Genomic DNA, 22,256 nt, shown 5'->3' on the forward strand with positions numbered 1-22,256 from the left:
AGTAGATATTGATTGGACAATAGTCAGTTCAATTAGCAGAGTGATTCAGGATTTCTAGTACTATTCTAGTCCATAGCAAAAGGACTTTATGAAACCTGAATGTTAACCCAACATCCAGCAGAACAAAAATAAATTAAGTAGGATTGCATAAGATAATGAGGAAATAAAGGTGCAAAATGATTCTCATTGGAGGACTTGAAGAGGAGCCTTTCCTCAGTCATTCATTTAAATTTAATTGGTATTATATTTTATTTTTGTAGTTTTATAATATAGCCATTTCTCTTTCCTCTTAATCAGGTTGTAGTATTTAATTTAGTAAAATATTCTTTAAACACTTATGTTCTTGTTAATTCAGGGGAAAATACTCCTAAGTCTCTATACTTTAAATGACAATGAAGCTGTTTTCATAGATTTGATAAGATTATGTCCTCCTTTTTACCAGGATATAGTTTGAAAACCTAGTTGTGCAACAGAATTATTTGAATTTCCTGGAACATCATGTTTGAGAAACGTTTTATTTAGTTAGGCATTTCAAGTCCATTTTTAAGAAGCAAGCTACTCACAAAGCTATCCTAGAAAATTGATCTGGTACTTGTTCTGTGTAAGGAAGGCTATTTCCTGAGAATCCAGGGACTTCAGCAGATTCAGGGACCTTGAGAAAACAATACTTATTATGCACATAGATAGACAACATTGGCGAAAACTGGTGGAAATAAATTGAACCTGGGGGCACTTAACTATTAAGCCACATTCCCAACTCTTTTTTTTTTTTTTTTTAATTTTGAGACAGGGTCTTGCTAAGTTGCTTAGGGCCTTGCTAAATTGCTGAGGCTGGCTTCAAACTTGTGACCTTCTGATCAGCCTCCTGAATCACTGGGTTTATACAAGCATGCCATCACATCCAGAGAGTTACATAAATCTTAAACTCACTTGGAAAAATACAATGCATAAGGTTGAAAATCAGAGCCATGCAGAGAGACACAAAATTAAAATATTCAATAGGTCATATTTGGATCACTCAGCTGAGGTGTTTTTTCCAAATATCAGACTTCTAGGTACCTACAATTCTTTTGCTCCTCTCAGGCACAGTGATGGTCTTTCTGAAGGTGGGTACCTTGCTGTACTCAGTAGCAACCACTGCTCATGTAAGAGAATCAATGAGAGCCCCTGATAATGAGCCTGTCCATGTGCAACCTTGACAGGGACAGCAGCATTTCCTCCCAGAGAGTCAATTCCTCCTTGGTCCTCTGATGACATCAGTTCTCCAGACTGAGAAGCTTTCTTGACATTCTTCCTTCTTTCTACAAATCCTCCACCCAACTCCAACCCCAGATTACTGACTGGATGCTAATGTGGTACCCTTGAGAGACATGAGACCACCAGAGGATTCATGTTCCTTGTGTGCTTGGCCTATTGGGTTCCAATATTTGGTGCCCACAGGACCAGCTGCTATTCCTTGCAGAATCCCTCACACGCTGGACTGTGCTCTCTAGATCGCATCAGCCTAGCATCTCCTCTGAGCACTTCCTGCCAGGACTTCCTGCCAAGATTAGCACAGTGGTTTTCATGATGATTTTGATTAGGAGGGAGATGTGAAGGGATGCTACCTCCTAAGAGCTAAATCCTGCCCTCCCCATACTTTCCATATGACCTTATCCTCTTTGATTTTAATTAACACTGATTGATACTCTCCTATATGTCAGGCCATTTTCTGGGTGTAGGTAATATAGCAATTGATAGCTAAATTAATTAAGAGAGGGTAGGAACTAGGAACTTGTTCTTAATAACTGATGCTTCCCTTGATGTGCTATGAAATGGTGGAGTATATTTTTCTATTCCTTGAATTGGAGTTAAGTTGCAATCTACTTTGGTCAATAGAATGTAGCAGAAATGATGCTTTTGCTCTAAAAGCCTAAGACTCTGGAGTCCTTGCATTCTTCCAATCACTCTTGGAACTCTGCCCAGCCACTAAATGACAACCCAAAGAGGCCCAGTCATCCCCATTGTCCCAACCCATAGTCAACCAAATATCAGAGAAGTCAACCCTCATCCAAACAATCCTTTAATGACCAGACACATGAATAAGCTCAGCCAAGATGAGCCTAACCTGATCATACCAGAAGACTACCCAGCCAACTTATAGACTCATGTACTATAATAAATATTTTATTGTATCAGCACTGAACTTTGAGGTGGTTTGTTACACAGCAATATCTGACTGAAACATCTAGAAATATTATCTACTTTCAACAACTCTGGAATCTTCAGAGATATTAAACAATTCTCTCTCCTGATCATCCTAAGTTTGTACAGCTTTTAAGTGACAAAAGATGTGAATACAAATCTATATAAGAAAATGCTCTTTTACAATAATATAGGACTTTCGAAGGCCTCACTTAGTTTCTCTGCTCTGCCATTTTTAGGATGCTAAAAATCAGATAACACAAAACACATAAAGTCTCTAAAATAGCATATAGTATATGGTTTTGTTTATATGAAATTCTAAAACAGACAAAACCAATCAAAAGTGAAATAAAACAGATTATTACTTGCCTGGGGGAGGGGAGGCAGGCAGACTGCAAAGGGAAATGACGAAACTTTGGGGACTCATGGAAATGTCCTATATCTTTTTTTATTATTATTATTAGTTGTTCAAAACATTACAAAGCTCTTGACATATCATATTTCATACATTTGATTCAAGCGGATTATGAACTCCCAGAAATGTCCTATATCTTGATTGGAGTAGTTATTAACTAGGTGTTTCTATTTGTCAAAAGTCATCTCTGCACTTTAAATAGGTACATTTTGCTGTGTAAAACAGTTATTCCTCAATAAAATTGATTTTAAAAGTTGGGGGAGAAAAACCTCAGGAACCCTTATTGTATTTTTAAGGTTAAGGAGAAAAAATTCAGGATGACAGTGCTTTCAGTCTCCAGGGGCTTATTTCTCTCCCAGATAGGTCTTGGTAGGGGTCTCTGGGGAAGAAGCCCTCTCCACTGCCATTTCCACGGCCTAGTGGTCTAAAGGAAGCATCTCAGTAACTCCTAGCTGTCGTGGCTCAGGTTGACCTAACAGACCCACGGGTAGGGTTTCTGGCAGACATTGTCATTCCACTTGCCATCTAGGTAAGTTGGCACAATCCTTGCCTCCACCCAGCCTGTGCCCATGCCAGTCATCTGGCTGGTTTGGCATCCAGTTCCTGAGGGGAGAGAACAACAGCAAGCCAGGAAGGATGGGCGGAGCAGGATTCAGGTCTGGGAAGAAGGCATCTAGGTCAGATTCCTGAGGAGCAGAGCTGGTTAAGGACATGGGGCACAGAAAACCAGGGGGTACTCCCTTGAAGTTGGTACCATAGTTGGTCCTGTTCATCTATTTCTGGACTCTTTCAAGGACACTAAGGCCTATTCAGGTATAGGAGGAGGCTTTAAGTCCCTGGAAAAATCCTGGGGTGAGAGAAAGGCAGTGGTGATTTTTTACTCATCCAAGCCAACTTCATAGACTAGGTACTGAACTTTAAGCATTAAGTCCATTGAGGCATTTCACATATTTATGCCAATGCTCAGGCCAATTAAATTTCTGAGGGCATGGTTCAGATGGAAATAGTTACTAAGGCTCAGGGGTGGTTCCAATGTATAGTCAAGGTTGTTAACCATTTCCCTAAATGAGACATATCTTGGGAACTAAAGACAAGAGGCTTCTACCTGATCCTCCCTAGAATTGATAACCACCAGGTGGGCATTCTCCAGCTGGTTATTCTTGTCAGCCTCCCTCCAGGACATCCCAAATTGAGAGATCCACTAGCAGCTGCCCTCATGCTCCAGCCAGTTAAGGGGGCAGCAGGACTTTTCAAAGCCTGAGGGGAAGAAAGAAGAAGAGGTTGAGAAGCTGCCCAGAGGGCCACCGGCAGGAAAACGGGGACAGCCACACCCACATCCTCCTCACCTTTGCACTTGAGATTGGTCAGTTGGGAAGTTAAGAATTTTGGTTTCTTTGGGAGTTGCTGGACTCACAGAAACATCTCAGATTGATCTGGCACACACATAGAAGAGAGAGGGACAGTGTTCTGGGCACAGCCTCTGCTGAGGGAGTACCTCAGGCTAAGACACCTACACGGGGCCCAATCTCGGAAACTTCCTGCTCTCCCATGAATATACCGTGTCCAAATGCACTGTAAGAGCCATCTGACCAGCTTTGCATTCCTGCTCCTGTTTCTGCAGGCTGCTCTCCCCACAGAAACCACCTTCAGGTTCAAGCTGTGGGCTAGAGGGGAGAGGGCTCAGCACCAGGATGCTTCTCCCATGCACACCCTTCCATATGCTTTTGGAGAACAAGGTCTCTCACCTCCAGCAGTTCCTCCCTGTGATCCTCCACCTCAGCTTTCAGAGAGGTTATAGTTTCTTGCAAGTTCTGACCTGGAGGAAACAGGGACTTGAGATCAGGAGTCAGCCCACACACACATACACCAGCCCAGACCCCACCCAAGCCCAGCTCACCATGGGAGGTCAGTGCCTGGACATTGGTCCCTGTGTCTACACTGAAATTGCTGAAAGTTGTCCTCAGGGTGCCCAGGTCCCTGTGTAACTTGGAATCTGATGAGGGGAATGAGATGATCAGATTGATCAAGTCCTCTCTGCCAGCACAGAGCAGGACACTTTACACGCATTGTCTCAATCAGTCCTCACAGCAAGCCAGAGGGGCAGGCACTGTGGTTATCCAATATCACACAAGAAGGAGAAGTAATTCAACTACAAAACCCAACTAATAAATGACACAGCCAAAAGCCATTCCAATTATGGCTCCTTCAATATCCCTACCAGTGTCTCCACCACTGTTCTCATCAACCACCCAGTTATGACCCCTCAATGGTGCCACACTGTCCCACTGTGCCCATTGCTGCTCCTGCTAGGGTTCTTGCCATTACCCCCATCCCTGCCCCCACCACAGCCCCTTGATTTCTCTCTTCCCTGTGTACCCCTGGAGTACCCACTTTGGCATTTGATCACACAGACAACCACCAATAGCAGGAGACTAAGGCCCAGGGAGAACAGGATAAAGCGAGGCTCAGAGCAGATATGGCAGAGGCCATCCTGGGGTGGAGGTGCTGAAAGAGAAGAGGGTATCAGGAAAAGGGAGATCTAGGACATACCAGAGACAGAGGAAGGGGCCCAGGGACCTGTCTGGGGATGAAGGCTGGGCCCTGGTAATGCTTGGTGAAATGAGGAGAGGGATTGCGGGATGGAGACTACCTAGGCCTTTGACCCCCTCATGACCAGCACAAGTCTGCAATCACATAGACCTCTCATATCCTGCCAGACATAGACAGGGATAACAGAGAAATGTGAGATTTCATCAGAGCTGGAGGAGGTATCACGATGACCTAGACCAGGCCATTAGGAAATTCACCCTCATCTGCGTGACCAGGTGTGCAAATAAATGAGTTTCTCTTCCAGACCCACTACCTGCAATGGATACCTTTCATTGCCTCCCCACAGAGCACAGGAAACCATGTCCACAGAGGTTTCCCTGTCCCTGTTTTTCTGAAGACCTTGAGTCCTCTTCACATTGGGCTCTCAGAATCCTGGGACTGACCCCCTCAAAGTGGGGGACCCAACATTGGACATGGTAGAGGTGAGACGTGATGTGACAGTAGAAATCCTGCTAGACATACGAAGAGTGCACTTAGTGGAGGACACTTCTCCTGTCCTCTTACCTTTTCTAATCTGGTTTTTCTCCTCACTCCCCAAGTGCTAGAGATTTTCATATTCCATTGTCAGGCTTGGACCAATGTAGGCCCTGAGGCTGTGAGAGACGAAACTGAGAGAGGTTCAGGTTGTGGGGAAGCCGGGGCCAAAAAATAGGCTGGAATCAGGGTGGGGCTATTGGAAAGGTAAGTGTTGAGGTGAGAGATGTAATTCCAGTTGAGAATGAGCCCACTTTAGAACTAGTATCAAATGGGTCTTAATTTCCTACTAGGGTTAGAAATGGAGTCAGGATTGGGCTTTGGGATAGGATCAAGTTGAGTTGAGAGTAACACTTAAGGTGAAGTTGAAGCAAAATCTATTGCTTTGACTGGGCCTAAAATTGGACTGGGCTTGAGGCTATGTCATATGCCAGAATTTGGCATCAGAAGTCACCTTGGAGCCATGGATGGAATTGGACCTAAGCTTGGCACTGAAACTGGAAATAGAATAGGGTTGAGGTTCAGTTTGAGGGTGGGCTCAGGGTTGAGATTCAATTTGGATCTGGGGTTGATGCCGAGGTTAACATTACAGGAGGAGCTGGGTTTGGGGCTGAGGCTGGAGTTGGGGCTGAGGATCAGACTGGAATTGGGCCAGAGATGGGAACTGTCACTGGGGATTATGGCTACATGATACAATATAGAATCCAGGGACAGGAATAGTCTCAAGTCTCCACTTGGTTGCTAAATACCTCATTGCCCCCATTATATTTCTTCCCCTTTTCTCCCACCTAAGACCCAAAGCCCCCTTCCCTGTTTCCTCTAACACATCCCCAGCCCAGTTACCTGTGGGAAGTCTGGAGTCTGTGATTCATGGCCTTGTTGTGCAGCAATAACCAGAGTGGGAAGTCACTCAGAGCAGCAAGAACTAAATCCTGGAGAGTTGGGCTGGGAGGGACTATAGGAAGAGCCATGTACATAATGGACTCCTATTGGTCTTTGTGCCCCAAAGCCCAGGATCTGTAGTTGGGGATGTTCCTCTTCCTCAATTTGGACAGTAAATAATACTTAGCATAAATTTCAACTGGAACACAGGCAGAGATTGCATGTGGGGGAGTTGGGTGGGGGACCAGCTTGCTCTCATTCTGCAGGGTATGTCTACTACCTTTTGTTATTCTAGCTCCCCTGACTTCTTCATTTTTATTTATGTGTGACAAAGAGCTGGACCAGAAGGACCAGGAGTGCCTTTCACTCTGCCCCATCCATCCTTTCGCTCCTATCTCTGAATTTCCCAGAATTCTTGGTGTCTCCATCTTTGTACCGCCAGGTCCAGAGGAGCTTATTCTTTGCTTTGGTTTAATGCTAGCCTGAATCCCTAGTATCTGAGCATCCTCTGAGGCCTCCACCATGGAGCTCCCCAGCTCCAGAATCACTCTCCTCAATCCACCAAGAGGAAAGAAAGAAGGGGATGAAGAATAAATAGGACGACCTGGCTAGAATGAGAGAGAAGGAGTCAGGAAAAGCAGCAAATTTTATTAAGCATCAAATCTGTGAGAGTATTATGCCAGACTCTTCCCTTCTATTAACCATTCAGTTCCCATAAGTACCTTGGGAGGCATTTTAGACAAAGAGTCAGAGACATTTTGTTACACATCCAAGACCACAAAGCCAGGAGAGAGAAAAAGAGGTGCTGCCAAACATCCTGAATTGGTTCTCTGCACCTGCACTGTGCTCACAAACATGCTTCTACTTCATCCCATGAACCCTGCCAGTCCCCCTAAGGGGGCTGCCCTGAGTCCAAACACACATTCCTTTTAAGAAAAAGAGACCAGAGTGGAGAGAAGCAAAGCAGATACCTTGGAGATTATATTTTCTATTTCAATTGAATTGCATTCTGGAACTTGCCTTTATTATTATTGAATTCACAATGCATCAGGGATTTTTCTCCACATCCTTTCTCCATTGGGTTCATCTGTGTTTCATTTCATCATATGTACCATCTTTTATTTGTAAAGCATTTCCCTACTGGTAAACATGTTGGTTGTTTTAGTCAGTTTTTTCGCTGCTGTGACTAACGGGTCTGACCAGCACAACTGTAGGGGAGAAAAAGTTTATTTGAAGAGTCACATTTCAGAGATCTTAGTCCAAAGGTAGCTGGCTCCATTCCTTGGGGCTAAAGGTGAGACAGAACATCATGGCAGAAGAGTGTGGAAGAGGGAAGCAGCTCATGTCACAATGATCATGAAGCAGAGAGAGACTCCTACTCCAGATACCCCATACATACTCCATGGCCACACCCCACCTGCCTCTAGTTACCAATCAGTTAATCCCATGAGGGATTAATTCACTAATTGGTTTAAGACTCTCACAATCCAATGGATTCTCTCTGAAACTTCTTACATTGTCTCACACATGAGCTTTATGAGGGCCCCTCATATCCAAACCATAACACTGGTTGTTTGCAGTTTGGTTTTGGCATGTCCTCCATAGGCTCATGTGCCTGAGACTTGGTCCCCACCAGCTTGGAGCTATTTCGAGGAGGCAGAACCCTTCAGAGGTGAGGCCAAGTAGGAAGGCTTTGGCTCACCAGGGTAGGGGGTGGGGTATAGCCTCTAAGAGAGACCCCAATACCTTCCTCTTTCTTTTTTTCCCCCAGTCCTGAGGTGACCAGTTTCACTTTGCCACACTTAATCACTTTGTAGTCTTGATAAGCTGCCTCCCCACCAGTGCAAAGATGTGGGGCAATTGATCATGAACTGAAACACCTAAAACTGTGAGCTAGAATAAATCTTTTCTCTTATGAGTTTATATATCAGGGGATTTTCTATAGTGAAAGGAAGCTGACTAACACAGTGGGGTTCTGGAAGCTCATGCCAAGATGAAACTAGAGTGAGCTATTAACTAGGGATCAACACCTGGGAAAGCTTGGGGGACATGCAAAGTTGGGCCAAGGGAGACACCACATGGTGATACCAGCCATATAGGGAGTTTTGGAAGCTCAGACAGTATTGTCATGGGAGTGGTCCAGCACTGGACAGACAGGGGGACAATTTTGGAAATCAGATTCCCTCTTCCCCAGGGTTGTTTGCTACTGCTATTTGCTTTTGCTGATGCTGCTGTCTTTTGGCTTAGGGACTTTCCTGAAATAATTCTATGAAATCAGTATTTGTCCTGGGTGACCACTGAGATCTCTGATTCTTTAGCTTAGTAGATACCTAATGACTAAATTCCTTGGAGGAGGTCTCCAAATCCTTGCCAGGGAGCTCCCTGTACATGTTGGTCATGCCTTCAGGGCCACAGCTGTGAAAACTCTCCTTTAGCCTTCACTTCCTGCTTATGCAAAGCCTCAGGTCAGCTACAAGTGAGAAATGGTCATTTTCTCAGATCTTCCTGCATGTATACAGCCCTGCACATGGGCCTGGCCTTCTAGATTCCCAAGAATACACTAGAGTTTTTCAAAGCCACTAGGGAAATAGCACTTCCCAACTTTTCTTTTTAATTTTTTGGTTAGCCTCTCGTTTATCCCAGCTGTTATCCCAGTCTTGAGCTGTTTTAGTGTTTAACAATTGTCAGATTGTTTTTGACAAATACCCTGGTAAAAGCTCTTTACAGTGAACAAGCTCTGAGTGGAGTTCAATAAAGATGAATGTTGCAAGTGAGGTTTCCAGGGAGCTTCCAGACAGGTCAAATAATAATTGTCCTGGAATGGAGATGTTTAGGTAGCTCCAAACCTATTCTTCTCCTCTAGTTGTTAGTAGGCTGCTGGTTTTCACAACCACCATAGCTGCTTGGCTATTGGTTTTAGGGCTTTCATAGATTTTGGGGGAAAAAAGAACAGAAATAAGAGAAGTGAAAAACTACTATGAAGCTCACTATTTCTATCAAAATTCAGATGTTTTTTGCAATTAGTTCAAATTTTTCAAGCCTTTAGCTAATTTCTGGAGTTCTGCAAAAAGTATATATATATATATATATATATATATATATATATTTTTTTTTTTTTTTTACCAGTATTCTCATTGCTTTTATGGAGGAGAAGATTTTTGGAAATCCTCACTCTACCTCTCCAGAAGTATTGCCTCTTATCATATGAGTTTTAGGAGTTGTTGTGTACTCTAGGTGCAGGTCCTTTATTAGGCATGTGATTTACAAATATATTCTCATAGCCTGTGACTTTTCATTCAATGGACAATGTCAAAACATTTAATAGATGTTTCTTCCACAATTAACAAGTTGCTAAAGTAAAGTAATTCATTGTCTTTATCTTTTATCCAGAAACAAAAACATATGCTCTTATTCTTACTGATTACTGCATTTATGAACAGCATTTTATATCTTATGGTTTTAACTCCCAAAAACTTTAAATACTACCAATGAAAGCCAGCACCCATATGTTGTACTTAATTTTTATATCACTTTATTTATATTATATTCATTTTGTTGTAAATTTTATTCAAATGTAGTGTCCACTTAAAAGTACAGAGATAATAAATTTACTAATCAATGAATTTGCACAAAATGAACTTATGCAACCAAGATCAAGTTCAAGAAACAACATTGCCAGCACCTCAGAATCCTCTCAACTAACTTGCAGTGATAAATACCTTCCCAAGGATACCCACCAGGATGATTTATAACACTATAAAATAATTTTGACTGTTCTGAAATATATATATGAATGCTATCATATAATAGCACTCTTTTTGCTTGACTTCTTTTACGTAACATAATGTTTCTAAACACATCCATGTTGTTGCATATTCACAGTTTATTCATTCTTATTGCTGCATGATTTTCCATTTCACAAGCATGGCACAATTAATCTAACCAGCCATATATGAGCATTTGGTTTATTTTCAGTTTTTCAATTTTGTTTTTGGGGGGTACTTGGCTTTGAACTCAGGAGCACTCAGCCACTGAGCCACATGCATAGCCCTATTTTGTATTCTATTGATAGGCAGGATCTTACTGAGTTGCTTAGTGCCTCACTTTTGCTGAGGCTGGCTTTGAACTCTAGATCCTCCTGTCTCAGCCTCCCGAGCCACTGGGATGGATCATAGGCATGAGCTACCAATCCCAGCCAGTTTTTCACTATTCAAAATAATACGATCATAAACATTTTTGTACCTGTCTTTTGGTGAATTCATGTGTACATTTCTCTTTTATTTATTCAGAAATGAAATTGCTGAGTCATAGGATATACATAGTATATACTGCCCGATACTTTCTGAGGTGGTTGTAGCAATTTAGACTTTCATCAAAAGTGTAAAAGTATCTGTATACGGGGTAAAGTTGGGAGTTCATAACCCGCTTGAATCAAACTGTGAAATATGATGTATTAAGAACTGTGTAATGTTTTGAACGACCAACAATAAAAAAAAAAAGTGTAAAAGTTACTCCTCATACTGAGAAATAATTGATTTGATCCTTTCCATTTTTGACACTTTGGAGAATATGTAATGGTATCACATTGTGTTTTTTAATCAACTTTGTAAATTTAAACGTCTTTTTAGTGTTTTATTATCATATCCACTACATCTGTACTTATGCAGCCTCTCAGCTTTCTAAACTAATATTTTAGTTTACATGTGAACTTATGGAACATATCAGCTTTCTAAACTAGTGTCTGTGGCTCCTTTTTTTCTTCTTCATATTCATTTTAGGCACCTTTTCCAAGAATCAGATTTTTCTTCTCTTGATCATATCTATATTTTTATTTTCTAGTTCATTCATTTTGGCTCATATTTCATGAATTCCTTTCTTCTAATTGAGGGGATTTATTTGGCTATTCTTTTGCAGACTTCTTGAGTTAAAACATAGCTTATTCCAATTCAGCCATGCTCAATTTTTAATAAATGTGATGGCTTCATGTACCTCCTCCTGAGAACTGCCTAGACCATCCCACAATGTCAGCAAGTGGTGCTCTCATTCATTTCTGACCACTTGACTTTTTCATTCTGACTTTTCTCTAAAAACCAAAATTATTCAGAAAGGTGGTGAGAAAATTACACGTTCATACATCCTTTTTAGAATGTACTTTTGAGTTCATTTCTAACTGTTCTATTATAGTCAGAGCACTGCTTCCTTTTGAAATTAGTATAGGTCTTATTTATGGACAAAATCTTTGTCTGCTTTTGTTAAAAATTCTGAAAGTGTCTCGAGAGTCCTAATTGGTTTGTCCTCACTCTCAGACTTGGTTATTGATTCTATTAATGTTGTCACTTCTCTTTCATGGTCCAGGTTGTCCTCATGTGTTTAGGGACTCTAGGTTGTATGTACTCATGGTATTTGTCACCTGTCTCTGAATGCAACTTGTGGTTACTATCATGGAAGCAGCAGACACCAGTCAGTTTCATAGTATTTTGAAGCACTCAACAAATGAGGGGGTTCAACCCTGGGGTTTCTGCTGAAGTGGGTGGTCTCCATTAACAAGCCTGTCTTGTAGCTGAGTTTCATAGAACAGAATAACTTGCCCAAGCTCAAACCCTTTGAATAACAAAACTGGGCTCCTAACCAGACCATCTGGCCCCAAACCCATTCAGTTCTCATAATGCCTCTACCAGCCCAAGTCTTCCCAATGCCAACCAGGCCCCTCCCAGTTCCTAATGCCCACTAACCAGACAACTGTTAAACAGAATGTTTAAATATATTTCTTTTCCTTTTATTATTAAAAAGAGAGAGAGAAGTCAACAATAAGCTTCACACACTGCAAAAAGTGTCATGGGTTTCAACTTTCCCCTCCTTCCAAAATCACTGTACCCTTGAAATCCTAGATGAAAATCTCCAAAATGGTGGAGACTCCCACATAGAATGATCTCCAATCCAGACTTTGGCAGCTCAAGGCATTGAGGAAATAAATTAAGGTGAGGGAGACTCCTAGCTGGTCTTGCCCAGCTCTATCTCACAGATCCATGAGAGGGGCCTCCAGCAGACATCATCATTCCAGCGACCATCATGGGTAAAGTGGGCACAGTCCTCGCCTCCTCCCAGCCCATGCCCAGTCCAGTCATCAGGCTGATTTGGACTCCAGTACCTGCGGACAAATCATAGCTGTGTACCCAGGGAGGTCAGATTCAGAAACATTCCCATGAGCCCCTCCCACCTTCCAGGGCACAGGCTGGAAGCCAGATCAATCCCAAGGAGAGGACACACACTCACTTGAAGCCTCTCTCATAGTCAGTCCCATCCACCCATCTCCAAGGTCCATTTTGGTCAGTGAGGCCCATCCAGGAGGGCACAGAGCTCTTGTGCTTCTCAATGAATTTCTATGGAGAAAACAAGGGGTTGATGACCTTTCCCTTACATCAGACAGCCAATAAGAGGAGCTACCAGGCTTACCTGCTCTTCTAAGGAGGTGACCACCACCAGGTGGGAGTTCTGCAACTGGCAGTTCTGGTCAGCCTCAGGCCAGGACTTGTTAGATTGAGAGAACCAGTAGCAGCTGCTTTCATGCTCCAACCAGTCAATGGGGCAGCAGGTCTTTTCAGAGCCTGAGGGGAAAAAACGGGGTGGAGGAGCTGAGGAATGGCCTAGTGCACCATCAGTGGTGAAGTGGAGCCAGCCATGCCTGCCCAGATCCTCACCATTGTTCTTGAGGTTGGACAGCTGGCAATTAAGGGTTACTAGTTTCTTTGCCAATCGTTGTACTTGCAGGACCACCTCAGATTGACCTGAAACATAGATACGGGGGACTGATGAGAGTACTTTGGGTGTGATCACTATTTAGGCACCCCACTAGGATCTTCCTGTGCTTCCACAAATACATCATGCCAAGGTACACTGGAACAGCCATCTGACCTGCTTTGAAGTCTTGCTCCTGTTTCTGCAGGCTGCTCTCCACAGAAACTACCTTCTGGTTCAATCTGTGGGCTAGAGGGGAGAGGGTTCAGCACCAGGATGCTTCTCCCATGCACACCCTTCCATATGCTTTTGGAGAACAAGGTCTCTCACCTGCCAGAAGTTCCTGCCTGTGGTCCTCCACCTCAGCTTTCAGAGAGGTTATGGTTTCTTGCAAGCTCTGACCTGAAGGAAACAGGGACTTGAGATCAGGAGTCAGCCCACACACACATACACCCAGCCCAGACCCCACCCAAGCCCAGCTCACCATGGGAGGTCAGTGCCTGAACATTGGTCCCTGTGTCTACACTGAAATTGCTGAAAGTTGTCCTCAGGGTGCCCAGGTCCCTGTGTAACTTGGAATCTGATGAAGAGGATGAGATGATCAGAACTAAGATTGATCAGGTCCTCTCTGCCAGCACAGAATAGGACACTTTACACGCATTGTCTCATTCAGTCCTCACAGCAAGCCAGAGGGGCAGGCACTGTGGTTATCCAATATCACACAAGAAGGAGAAGTAATTCAACTGCAAAACCCAACTAATCAGTGACACAGACAAAAGCCATTCCAATCATGGCTCCTTCACTATCACTGTTCTCATCAACCACCCAATTACGACCCCTCAATGGTGCTCCACACTGTCCCACTGTGCCCATCATTGCTTCTGCTGGGGTTCTTGCCATTACCCCCATTCTTGCCCCACCACTGTACCCCCTTGATTTCTGTGTACCCTTGGAGTACCCACTTTGGGATCCAATCACACAGACCGCCACCAATAGCAGGAGGTTGAGGCCCAATGATAACAGGATGAGGCGATGCTCAGAGAAGATATACCAGAGGCCAACCTGGGGTGGAGGTGCTGAAAGAGAAGAGGGTATCAGGAAAAGTGAGATCTAGGACATACCAGAGACAGAAGAGGGGGCCCAGGGACCTCTTTGGGGTTATGTTGGGGGAGAGCAGGAGGAAGACTATGGGGTGAGGACAGATCAGCCTTTGATCCCTCACAATTAGCACCAAATCTCCAGGACATGGACCTTTCATGCCCTGAGAGACCCATATACCCACCCCTAGAAACCAGAGTGCACATAAGCAGACTTAGACATGGACAATGGAGAAAAGTTAAGTCTTATCATCAGAGCTAGGGAGGGTAGCACAAAGACCCTGACAGTGTTGGAGTCAGCTAGGCCCATAGCAGGTTCACCTGCATCCATATGATCAGGTGAACAAATGTCCAACTACCTGCAAAGGTTACCTCTCATCCCCTCCCCATAGAGCACAGGAAATCAGGTCCACAGAGGTCTTCCCTATCCCTGTTTATCTGAAGACCTTGAATCCTCTTCACATTGGGCTCTCAGAGTTCTAGGACTGACTCCCTCAATGTGGGAGACTCAACATTGGACATGGTAGAGGTGAGATGTGATGTGACAGTAGAAATCGTACTAGACATACGAAGAGTGCATCTTAGTAGAGGACACTTCTTCTGTCCTCTTACCTTTTCTGATCTCCTGGTTTTCCTCCTCACTCCCCAACTGCTGGAGATCTTCATACTTCATTGCTATGCTTGGACCAATGTAGCCTCTGTGGCTGTGAAAGATGAAACTAAGAGACCTGGGCCCAGGCTGCCTGGATGTTATGGCCAAGGAGGAGGCTGAAAGCAGGGAGGACCTGAGGTAAGCAATGAGGTTCCTCAAGAGAATGAGCCCTGGATTAGGGCCTGAGTTTGGAGTTGAGGTTACAAGTGGAGTCAGAATTGAGCTTTGGGCCAGAATCAAGTTCAGTTGGGTTTAACATTGGAAGTACAGTTGAAGCTAAATCTGTTGCTTTGACTGGGCCTAAAATTGGACTGGGCTTGAGGCTGTGGCACATGCCAGAATTAGGCATCAGAAGTCACCTTGGAGCCATGGATGGAACTGGACCTAAGCTTGGCACTGAAACTGGAAATAGAATAGGGCTGAGGTTCAGTTTGGGGTTGGGCTCAGGGTTCAGATTCAAGTTGGATCTGGGGTTGATGCCAAGGTTGACATTACAAGAGGAGCTGGGTTTGTGGCGTAGGCTGAAGTTAGGGCTGAGGATCAGACTGGAATTGGGCCAGACATGGGAACTGTCACTGGGGATTATGGCTGCATGATACAGTCTAGAATCTAGGGACAGGACACTTGGTTGTTAAATCCCATACTGCCCCCATCATATTCTTTCCCTTTTCTCCTACATAAGACCCAAAGCCCCCTCTCCCTGTTTCCTCTAACACTTCCCCAGCCCAGTTACCTGTGGGAAGTCTGGAGTCTGTGATTCGTGGCCTCGTTGTGCAGCAATGACTACAAGGTGGGAAGTAACTCAGAGCAGCAAGAACTAAATCCTCGAGAGTTGGTCTGGGAGGGACTATAGGAGGAGCCATATACATGATGGACTCCTATTGGTTTTTGTGCCCCAAAGCCCAGGATTCTGAATTTGGGGATCTTCTTCCTCACTTTGGACTGTAAATAATATTTAGAATAAATTTCAACTGGAACACAGGCAGAGATTGCATGTGGGGGAGTTGGGTGGGGGACCTGCTTGCTCTCATCCTGTAGGGTGTGTCTACTACCTTTTGTTATTCCAGCTCCCCGACTTCTTCATTTTTATTTATGTGTGACAAAGAGCTGGACCAGAAGGACCAGGAGTGCCTTTCACTCTGCCCCACCATCCTTTCGCTCCTATCTCTGAATTTCCCAGAATTATTGGTGTCTCCATCTTTGTAGTGCCAGGTCCAGAGGAGCTTATGCTTTGCTTTGGTTTAATGCTAGCCTGAATCCCTAGTATCTGAGCATCCTCTGAGGCCTCCACCATGGAGCTCCCCAGCTCCAGAATCACTCTCCTCAATCCACCAAGAGGAAAGAAAGAAGGAGAAGAAGAATAAATAGGACGACCTGGCTAGAATGAGAAAGAAGGAGTCAGGAAAAGCAAAAAACTTTATTAAGCATCAAATCTGTGAGGGTCTTATGCCAGACTCTTCCCTTCTATTAACCATTCAGTTCCCATAAGTACCTTGGGAGGCATTTTAGACCAAGAGTCAGAGACATTTTGTTACACATCCAAGACCACAAAGCCAGGAGAGAGAAAAAGAGGTGCTGCCAAACATCCTGAATTGGTTCTCTGCACCTGCAATGTGCTCACAAACATGCTTCTACTTCATCCCATGAATCCTGCCAGTCCACCTACGGGGGCTGCCCTGAGTCCAAACACACATTCCTTTTAAGAAAAAGAGACCAGAGTGGAGAGAAGCAAAGCAGATGCCTTGGAGATTATATTTTCTATTTCAATTGAATTGCATTCTGGAACTTGCCTTTATTATTATTGAATTCACAATGCATCAGGGATTTTTCTCCACATCCTTTCTCCATTGGGTTCACCTGTGTTTCATTTCATCATATGTACCATCATTTATTTGTAAAGCATTTCCCTACTGGTAAACATGTTGGTTGTTTTAGTCAGTTTTTTCGCTGCTGTGACTAATGGGTCTGATCATTATAACTGTAGGGGAGGAAAAGTTTATTTGAGGACTCACAGTTTCAGAGGTCTTAGTCCATAGACAACTGACTCCATTCCTTTGGACTCTAGGTGAGACAGAACATCATGGCTGAAGAGTGTGACAGAGGGAGGCAGCTCATGTCACAATGATCATGAAGCAGAGAGAGACTCCTACTCCAGATACCCCATACATACTCCATGGCCACACCCCACCTGCCTCTAGTTACCAACCAGTTAATCCCATCAGGGATTAATTCACTGATTGGTTTAAGACTCTCACAATCCAATTGCTTCTCTCTGAAACTTCTTTCATTGTCTCACACATGAGCTTTTGGGGGGCCCCTCATATCCAAACCATAACATTGGTTGTTTGCAGTTTGGTTTTGGCATGTCCTCCATAGGCCCATGTGCTTGAGACTTGGTCCCCACCAGCTTGGAGCTATTGGGAGGTGGCAGAACCCTTCAGAGGTGAGGCTTAGTACAAAGGCTTTGGCTCACGAGGTTAGGGGGGTGGGGCATGTCCTCTAAGAGAGACCCCAATACCTTCCTCTTTCTCTTTTCTTCCCCAGTCCTGAGGTGACCATTTCATTTTCCCACATTTAATCAGTTTGTAGTCTTGAAAAGCTGCTTCCCCACAGGTGCAAAGCAGTGGGGCAATTAATCATGAACTGAAACTCCTAAAACTGTGAGCTGGAATAAATCTTTTCTCTTATGAGTTTATATATCAGGGGATTTTCTATAGTGAAAGGAAGCTGACTAACACAGTGGGGTTTTGGAAGTTCATGCCAAGATAAATCTGGAGTGAGCTATTAACTAGGGATCAAAACCTGGGAAAGCTTGGGGGATGCCACAGTCTGGCTAGGCACAAAATCATGAGCCACTCAAGCAGGAACAAACTTTATTTTTTGAAACTGCCGCCAATGCCCCGTACGCCCCCGGGAAGATTGCAGATCGAAGCACAGGGCATTCGTTCTCCCTGATCCCAAGAGGAAGTTCCTCCTCCGGAAATCCCTCCTACCGCACTTCCCCAACCAATGGGAACTCTCCAGGAGTTCCATAGCAGGCCGAGGTGGACAGCAGGGGTCCAATATCCATATGAATGTAAATCTTAACATAATCATATCATTTCATTGGCTAGCTGACATCACCTTTCAACCAAAAATGCCATGCATCATATTACTTGGCTGAGGCTCTTAGCAGGGGGACATGCAAAGTTGGGCCAAGGGAGACCCCACAGGGTGTTAGCCAGTCATATAGGGAGTTCTGGAAGCTCAGACAGTATTGCCACGCGAGTGGTCCAGCACTGGGCAGACAGGGGGACAATTTTGGAAATCAGATTCCCTCTTCCCCAGGGTTGTTTGCTACTGCTATTTTCTTTGGCTGATGCTGCTGTCTTTTGGCTTAGTGACTTTCCTGAAATAATTCTATAAAATCAGTATTTGTCCTGGGTGACCACTGAGATCTCTGATTCTTTAGCTTAGTAGATACCTAATGACTACACAAACATTCTTAAATGCCTTGGAGGAGGTCTCCCAGTCCTTGCCAGGGAGCTCCCTGTACATGTTGGTCATGCCTTCAGGGCCACAGCTGTGAAAACTCTCTTTTAGCTTTCACTTCCTGCTTATGCAAAGCCTCAGGTCAGCCACAAGTGAGAAATGGTCATTTTCTCAGATCTTCCTGCATGTATATTGCCCTGCACATGGGCCTGGCCTTCTAGATTCCCAAGAATACACTAGAGTTTTTCAAAGCCACTAGGGAAATAGCACTTCCCAACTTTTCTTTTTAATTTTTTGGTTAGCCTCTCGTTTATCCCAGCTGTTATCCCAGTCTTGAGCTGCTTTAGTGTTTAACAATTGTCAGATTGTTTTTGACAAATACCCTGGTAAAAGCTCTTTACAATGAACAAGCTCTGAGTTGAGTTCAATAAAGATGAATACTGCAAGTGGGGGTTTCCAGGGAGCTTCCAGACAGGTCAAATAATAATTCTCTTGGAAAGGAGATGTTTGGATAGCTCCAAACCTATTCTTCTCCTCCAGTTGTTAGTAGGCTGCTGGTTTTCACAACCACCATACCTGCTTGGCTATTGGTTTTCAGGGCTTCCATAGATTTGGGGGAAAAAAAAAAAACAGAAATAGGAGAAGTGAAAACTACTATGAAACTCACTATTTCTATCAAAATTCAGATGCTTTTTGCAATTAGTTCAAATTTTTCAAGACTTTGACTAATTTCTGGAGTTCTGGAAAAAAAATTATATTTTGATATTTTTTACCTAGTATTCTCATTGCTTTTGTGGAGGAGCTGAATTTTGGAAATCCTCACTCTACCTCTCCAGAAGTATTGCCTCTTATCATATGAGTTTTAGGAGTTGTTTGTATACTCTAGATGCAAGACCTTTATTAGGTACATTATTTACAAATATATTCTCATAGCCTGTGACTTTTCATTGAATGGACATTGTCAAAACATTTAATAGATGTTTCTTCCACAATTAACAAGTTGCTAATGTAAAGTACTTCATTGTATTTATCTTTTATCCAGCAACAGAAACATATACTCTTATTCTTACTGTTTCCTGCATTTATATACAGCATTTTATATCGTAGGGCTTTAGCTCCAAAAAAACTTTAAATACTACCAATGAAAGCAGACACCCATACATTGTACTTAATTTTTATATCCTTTTATTTATATTATATTCATTTTGTTGTAAATTTTATTCAAATGTCATGTCCACTTAAAAGTACAGAGATAATAAATTTACTATTCAATGAATTTGCACAAAATGAATTCATGCAACCAAGATCAAGTTCAAGAAACAATGTTGCCAGCACCTCAGAAGCCTCTCAACTAACTTGCAGTGATAAATACCTTCCCAAGGGTAGCCAACATGATGATATAAAGCAATATACAATAATTTTGACTGTTCTGAAATATATATACGAAAATTATCATATAATAGCACATTTTGCTTGGCTTTTTTCAGGTAACATGTTTCTAAACTCATCCATGTTGTTGCATATTCACAGTTTATTCATTTCCATTGCTGCATGATTTTCCATTTCACAAGCATGGCACAATTAATTAATCTAACCAGCCATATATGAGCATTTGGTCTACTTTCAGTTTTGTTTTGGGAGTACTTGGAATTGAACTCAGGGGCACTTGGCCACTGAGCCACATGCCCAGCCCCTATTTTGTATTTCACTGATAGGCAGGATCTTACTGAGTTGCTTAGTGCCTCACTTTTGCTGAGGCTGGCTTTGAACTCTAGATCTTCCTGTCACAGCCTCCGGAGCCACTGGGATGGAACACAGTCATGTACTAACAAGCCCAGCCAGTTTTTCACTATTTAAAATAATATGATCATAAACATTTTTGTACCTGTCTTTTGGTGAATTCATGTATACATTTCTCTTTTATTTATCCACAAATGAAATTGCTGAGTCATAGGATATACATAATACATACTGCCCAATACTTTCTGAGGTGGTTATAACAATTCAAACTTTCATCAAAATTGTAAAAGTTATTATTCATACTGTGAAGTAATTGATTTTATCTTTTCCATTTTTGACACTTTGTGAAATAATTAATTTTATCTTTTCCATTTTTGACACTTTGGAGTGTCAAATGGTATCACCCTGTGTTTTTTTAATCAACTTTTTTATTTTAACATCTTTATTGAAATGTAATTTATATACAATTAAACTTACCTATATTAAATATACAATTAAATTTTTTAAGTAAATTTGTGGAGTTGTGTGACTATCATCAAAATCCACTTTTAGGACATTTTAGTCATCCAAATAAGATTGCTTATTCTAACCTACATTTAATCCTTGTTTCCATGCCAGCCCGATTCCCACCCCATTCACTTACTTTCTCTATTGCTTTGTCTTTTATTTTTATTTATTTATTTATAATCAACTTTTTTAATGATCAACTTTTTGATGTATAATTTACATACAGTGAAATACATCCATTTTGAGTGTCCAGTTCTGTAAGTTTTAATATATGTATCCATACAAATAACCAACATAATCATAGTATGTCATAACAACAGACAAATTTCTTTTCCTAATATAACTCTCTGGCAAACACTAGCAAATGCTGTGCCAATCCTATAATTATATAAAATCTATAATTTTAGTAACTGAGTACCTATAGGAAATGGTGTAACAATCATGCAATCGGAATACTGCCCTCTGGTGTTTCCACAAATTTTCCTGGGATCTAAGGTCTTGGTATTTTTTTCTCACTTTGTTTCTTTTTACTTTATTGATTTCTGCTCTTCATTATGTTCTCTGCTTTCCTCCTTTAAGTATAAACTGCTCTTCTTCTGATATATTGAGATAGAAACTTAAATTCTTTTTTTAATTAATTTTTTAATATTTATTTTTTTTTTTTAGTTTTTGGCGGATACAACATCTTTGTTTGTATGTGGTGCAAGCACGCTACCGCTTGAGCCACATCCCCAGCCCAAAACTTAAATTCTTTGATTTTGACCTTACTTCTTTCCAAGTACAGTCAGCACTCTGTACCCCAGGGTTCCACACCCATGGATTCAAGTAGATTAAAAACATTGTAAGGGCTGGAGATGTTGCTTAGTGAGGGAGGACTTGCATAGCTTGCATGAAGCCTGAAGTATGATCCTCAACATCGAAATAATAAATAAATAAATGTCTATATTGACTATGTGCAGACTTTTTTCTTGCTATTATTCCCTAATCAATACAGTACAAAAGTCTTTTCATAGGATTTATATTGTATTAGTTATCACAAGATTTAAAATGCATAGGAAGATGTACAGAGCTTATATGCAAATAGTACACTACTTTATATATAAGTGTCTTGCCCATTCATGTATTTTGGTATCATCAGGAAGGTCCTGAAACCAATCCCCCTTGATATCCAAGATGACTGTATAAGCATTTAATGTTGTAAAGTGAAAATTTCATTCAATTAAAAATATTGCCTAATTTATCTTTTAATTTCTCTTGATCTTAGGAGATTACAACTATATTGTTTAATTTCAAAACATTTAGAGATTTTACCACATATCTTTTTGTTATTAATTTAATATATTTACAACTGAATTTCATTTTGATGACAGAACATTTATTACTTTAAGTCATCACACATTTATCGAGGGCTTCCAGCTCCAGGTGACACAAAGCAAACACAGTCCACTTTTTCTCTGCAACTAAAAACAACTATAAAATTTGAATGGAA

The 22,256-nt window shown here is 42.2% G+C and overlaps 1 protein-coding gene, 1 long non-coding RNA gene and 1 pseudogene across 11 annotated transcripts in view; 1 reads left to right on the top strand and 2 right to left on the bottom strand.

Moving 5' to 3' along the window:
* LOC120884542 (uncharacterized) overlaps positions 1 to 22,256 on the top strand; it is a 57,636-nt gene that overhangs the window by 21,800 nt on the left and 13,580 nt on the right. The gene's annotated exons all lie outside the window — the stretch shown is intronic.
* Positions 2,657 to 5,482, bottom strand: LOC144375586 (C-type lectin domain family 10 member A-like; annotated as a pseudogene). The gene is made up of 7 exons (XR_013435622.1): positions 5,476 to 5,482; positions 4,991 to 5,104; positions 4,285 to 4,592; positions 3,946 to 4,003; positions 3,685 to 3,856; positions 3,511 to 3,514; positions 2,657 to 3,372 (listed from the first exon to the last, which is right to left on the bottom strand). The product of XR_013435622.1 is annotated as a C-type lectin domain family 10 member A-like (transcript).
* Positions 12,320 to 15,162, bottom strand: LOC144375587 (C-type lectin domain family 10 member A-like). Its single transcript, XM_078040976.1, has 9 exons — positions 15,010 to 15,162; positions 14,263 to 14,376; positions 13,785 to 13,880; positions 13,631 to 13,702; positions 13,478 to 13,549; positions 13,264 to 13,350; positions 13,019 to 13,170; positions 12,839 to 12,945; positions 12,320 to 12,713 (listed from the first exon to the last, which is right to left on the bottom strand). The coding sequence occupies exons 1-9, from the start codon at positions 15,068 to 15,070 to the stop codon at positions 12,557 to 12,559; spliced, it is 918 nt and encodes a 305-aa protein (XP_077897102.1). The 5' UTR covers positions 15,071 to 15,162; the 3' UTR covers positions 12,320 to 12,556.

Source organism: Ictidomys tridecemlineatus, chromosome 3, assembly GCF_052094955.1.
Source record: "Ictidomys tridecemlineatus isolate mIctTri1 chromosome 3, mIctTri1.hap1, whole genome shotgun sequence".
Classification (NCBI taxonomy): Eukaryota; Metazoa; Chordata; class Mammalia; order Rodentia; family Sciuridae; genus Ictidomys; species Ictidomys tridecemlineatus.

Coding starts and splice junctions, on each gene's coding strand:
- LOC144375587 (XM_078040976.1), bottom strand. CDS start 15,070: ATGAAGTATGAAGATCTCCAGCAGTTGGGGAGTGAGGAGGAAAACCAG. Junction 13,351..13,477: donor GGAGCAAGACTTCAAAGCAG/GTCAGATGGCTG, acceptor TCTATGTTTCAG/GTCAATCTGAGGTGGTCCTG. Junction 13,171..13,263: donor GTCCAACCTCAAGAACAATG/GTGAGGATCTGG, acceptor TTTTCCCCTCAG/GCTCTGAAAAGACCTGCTGC.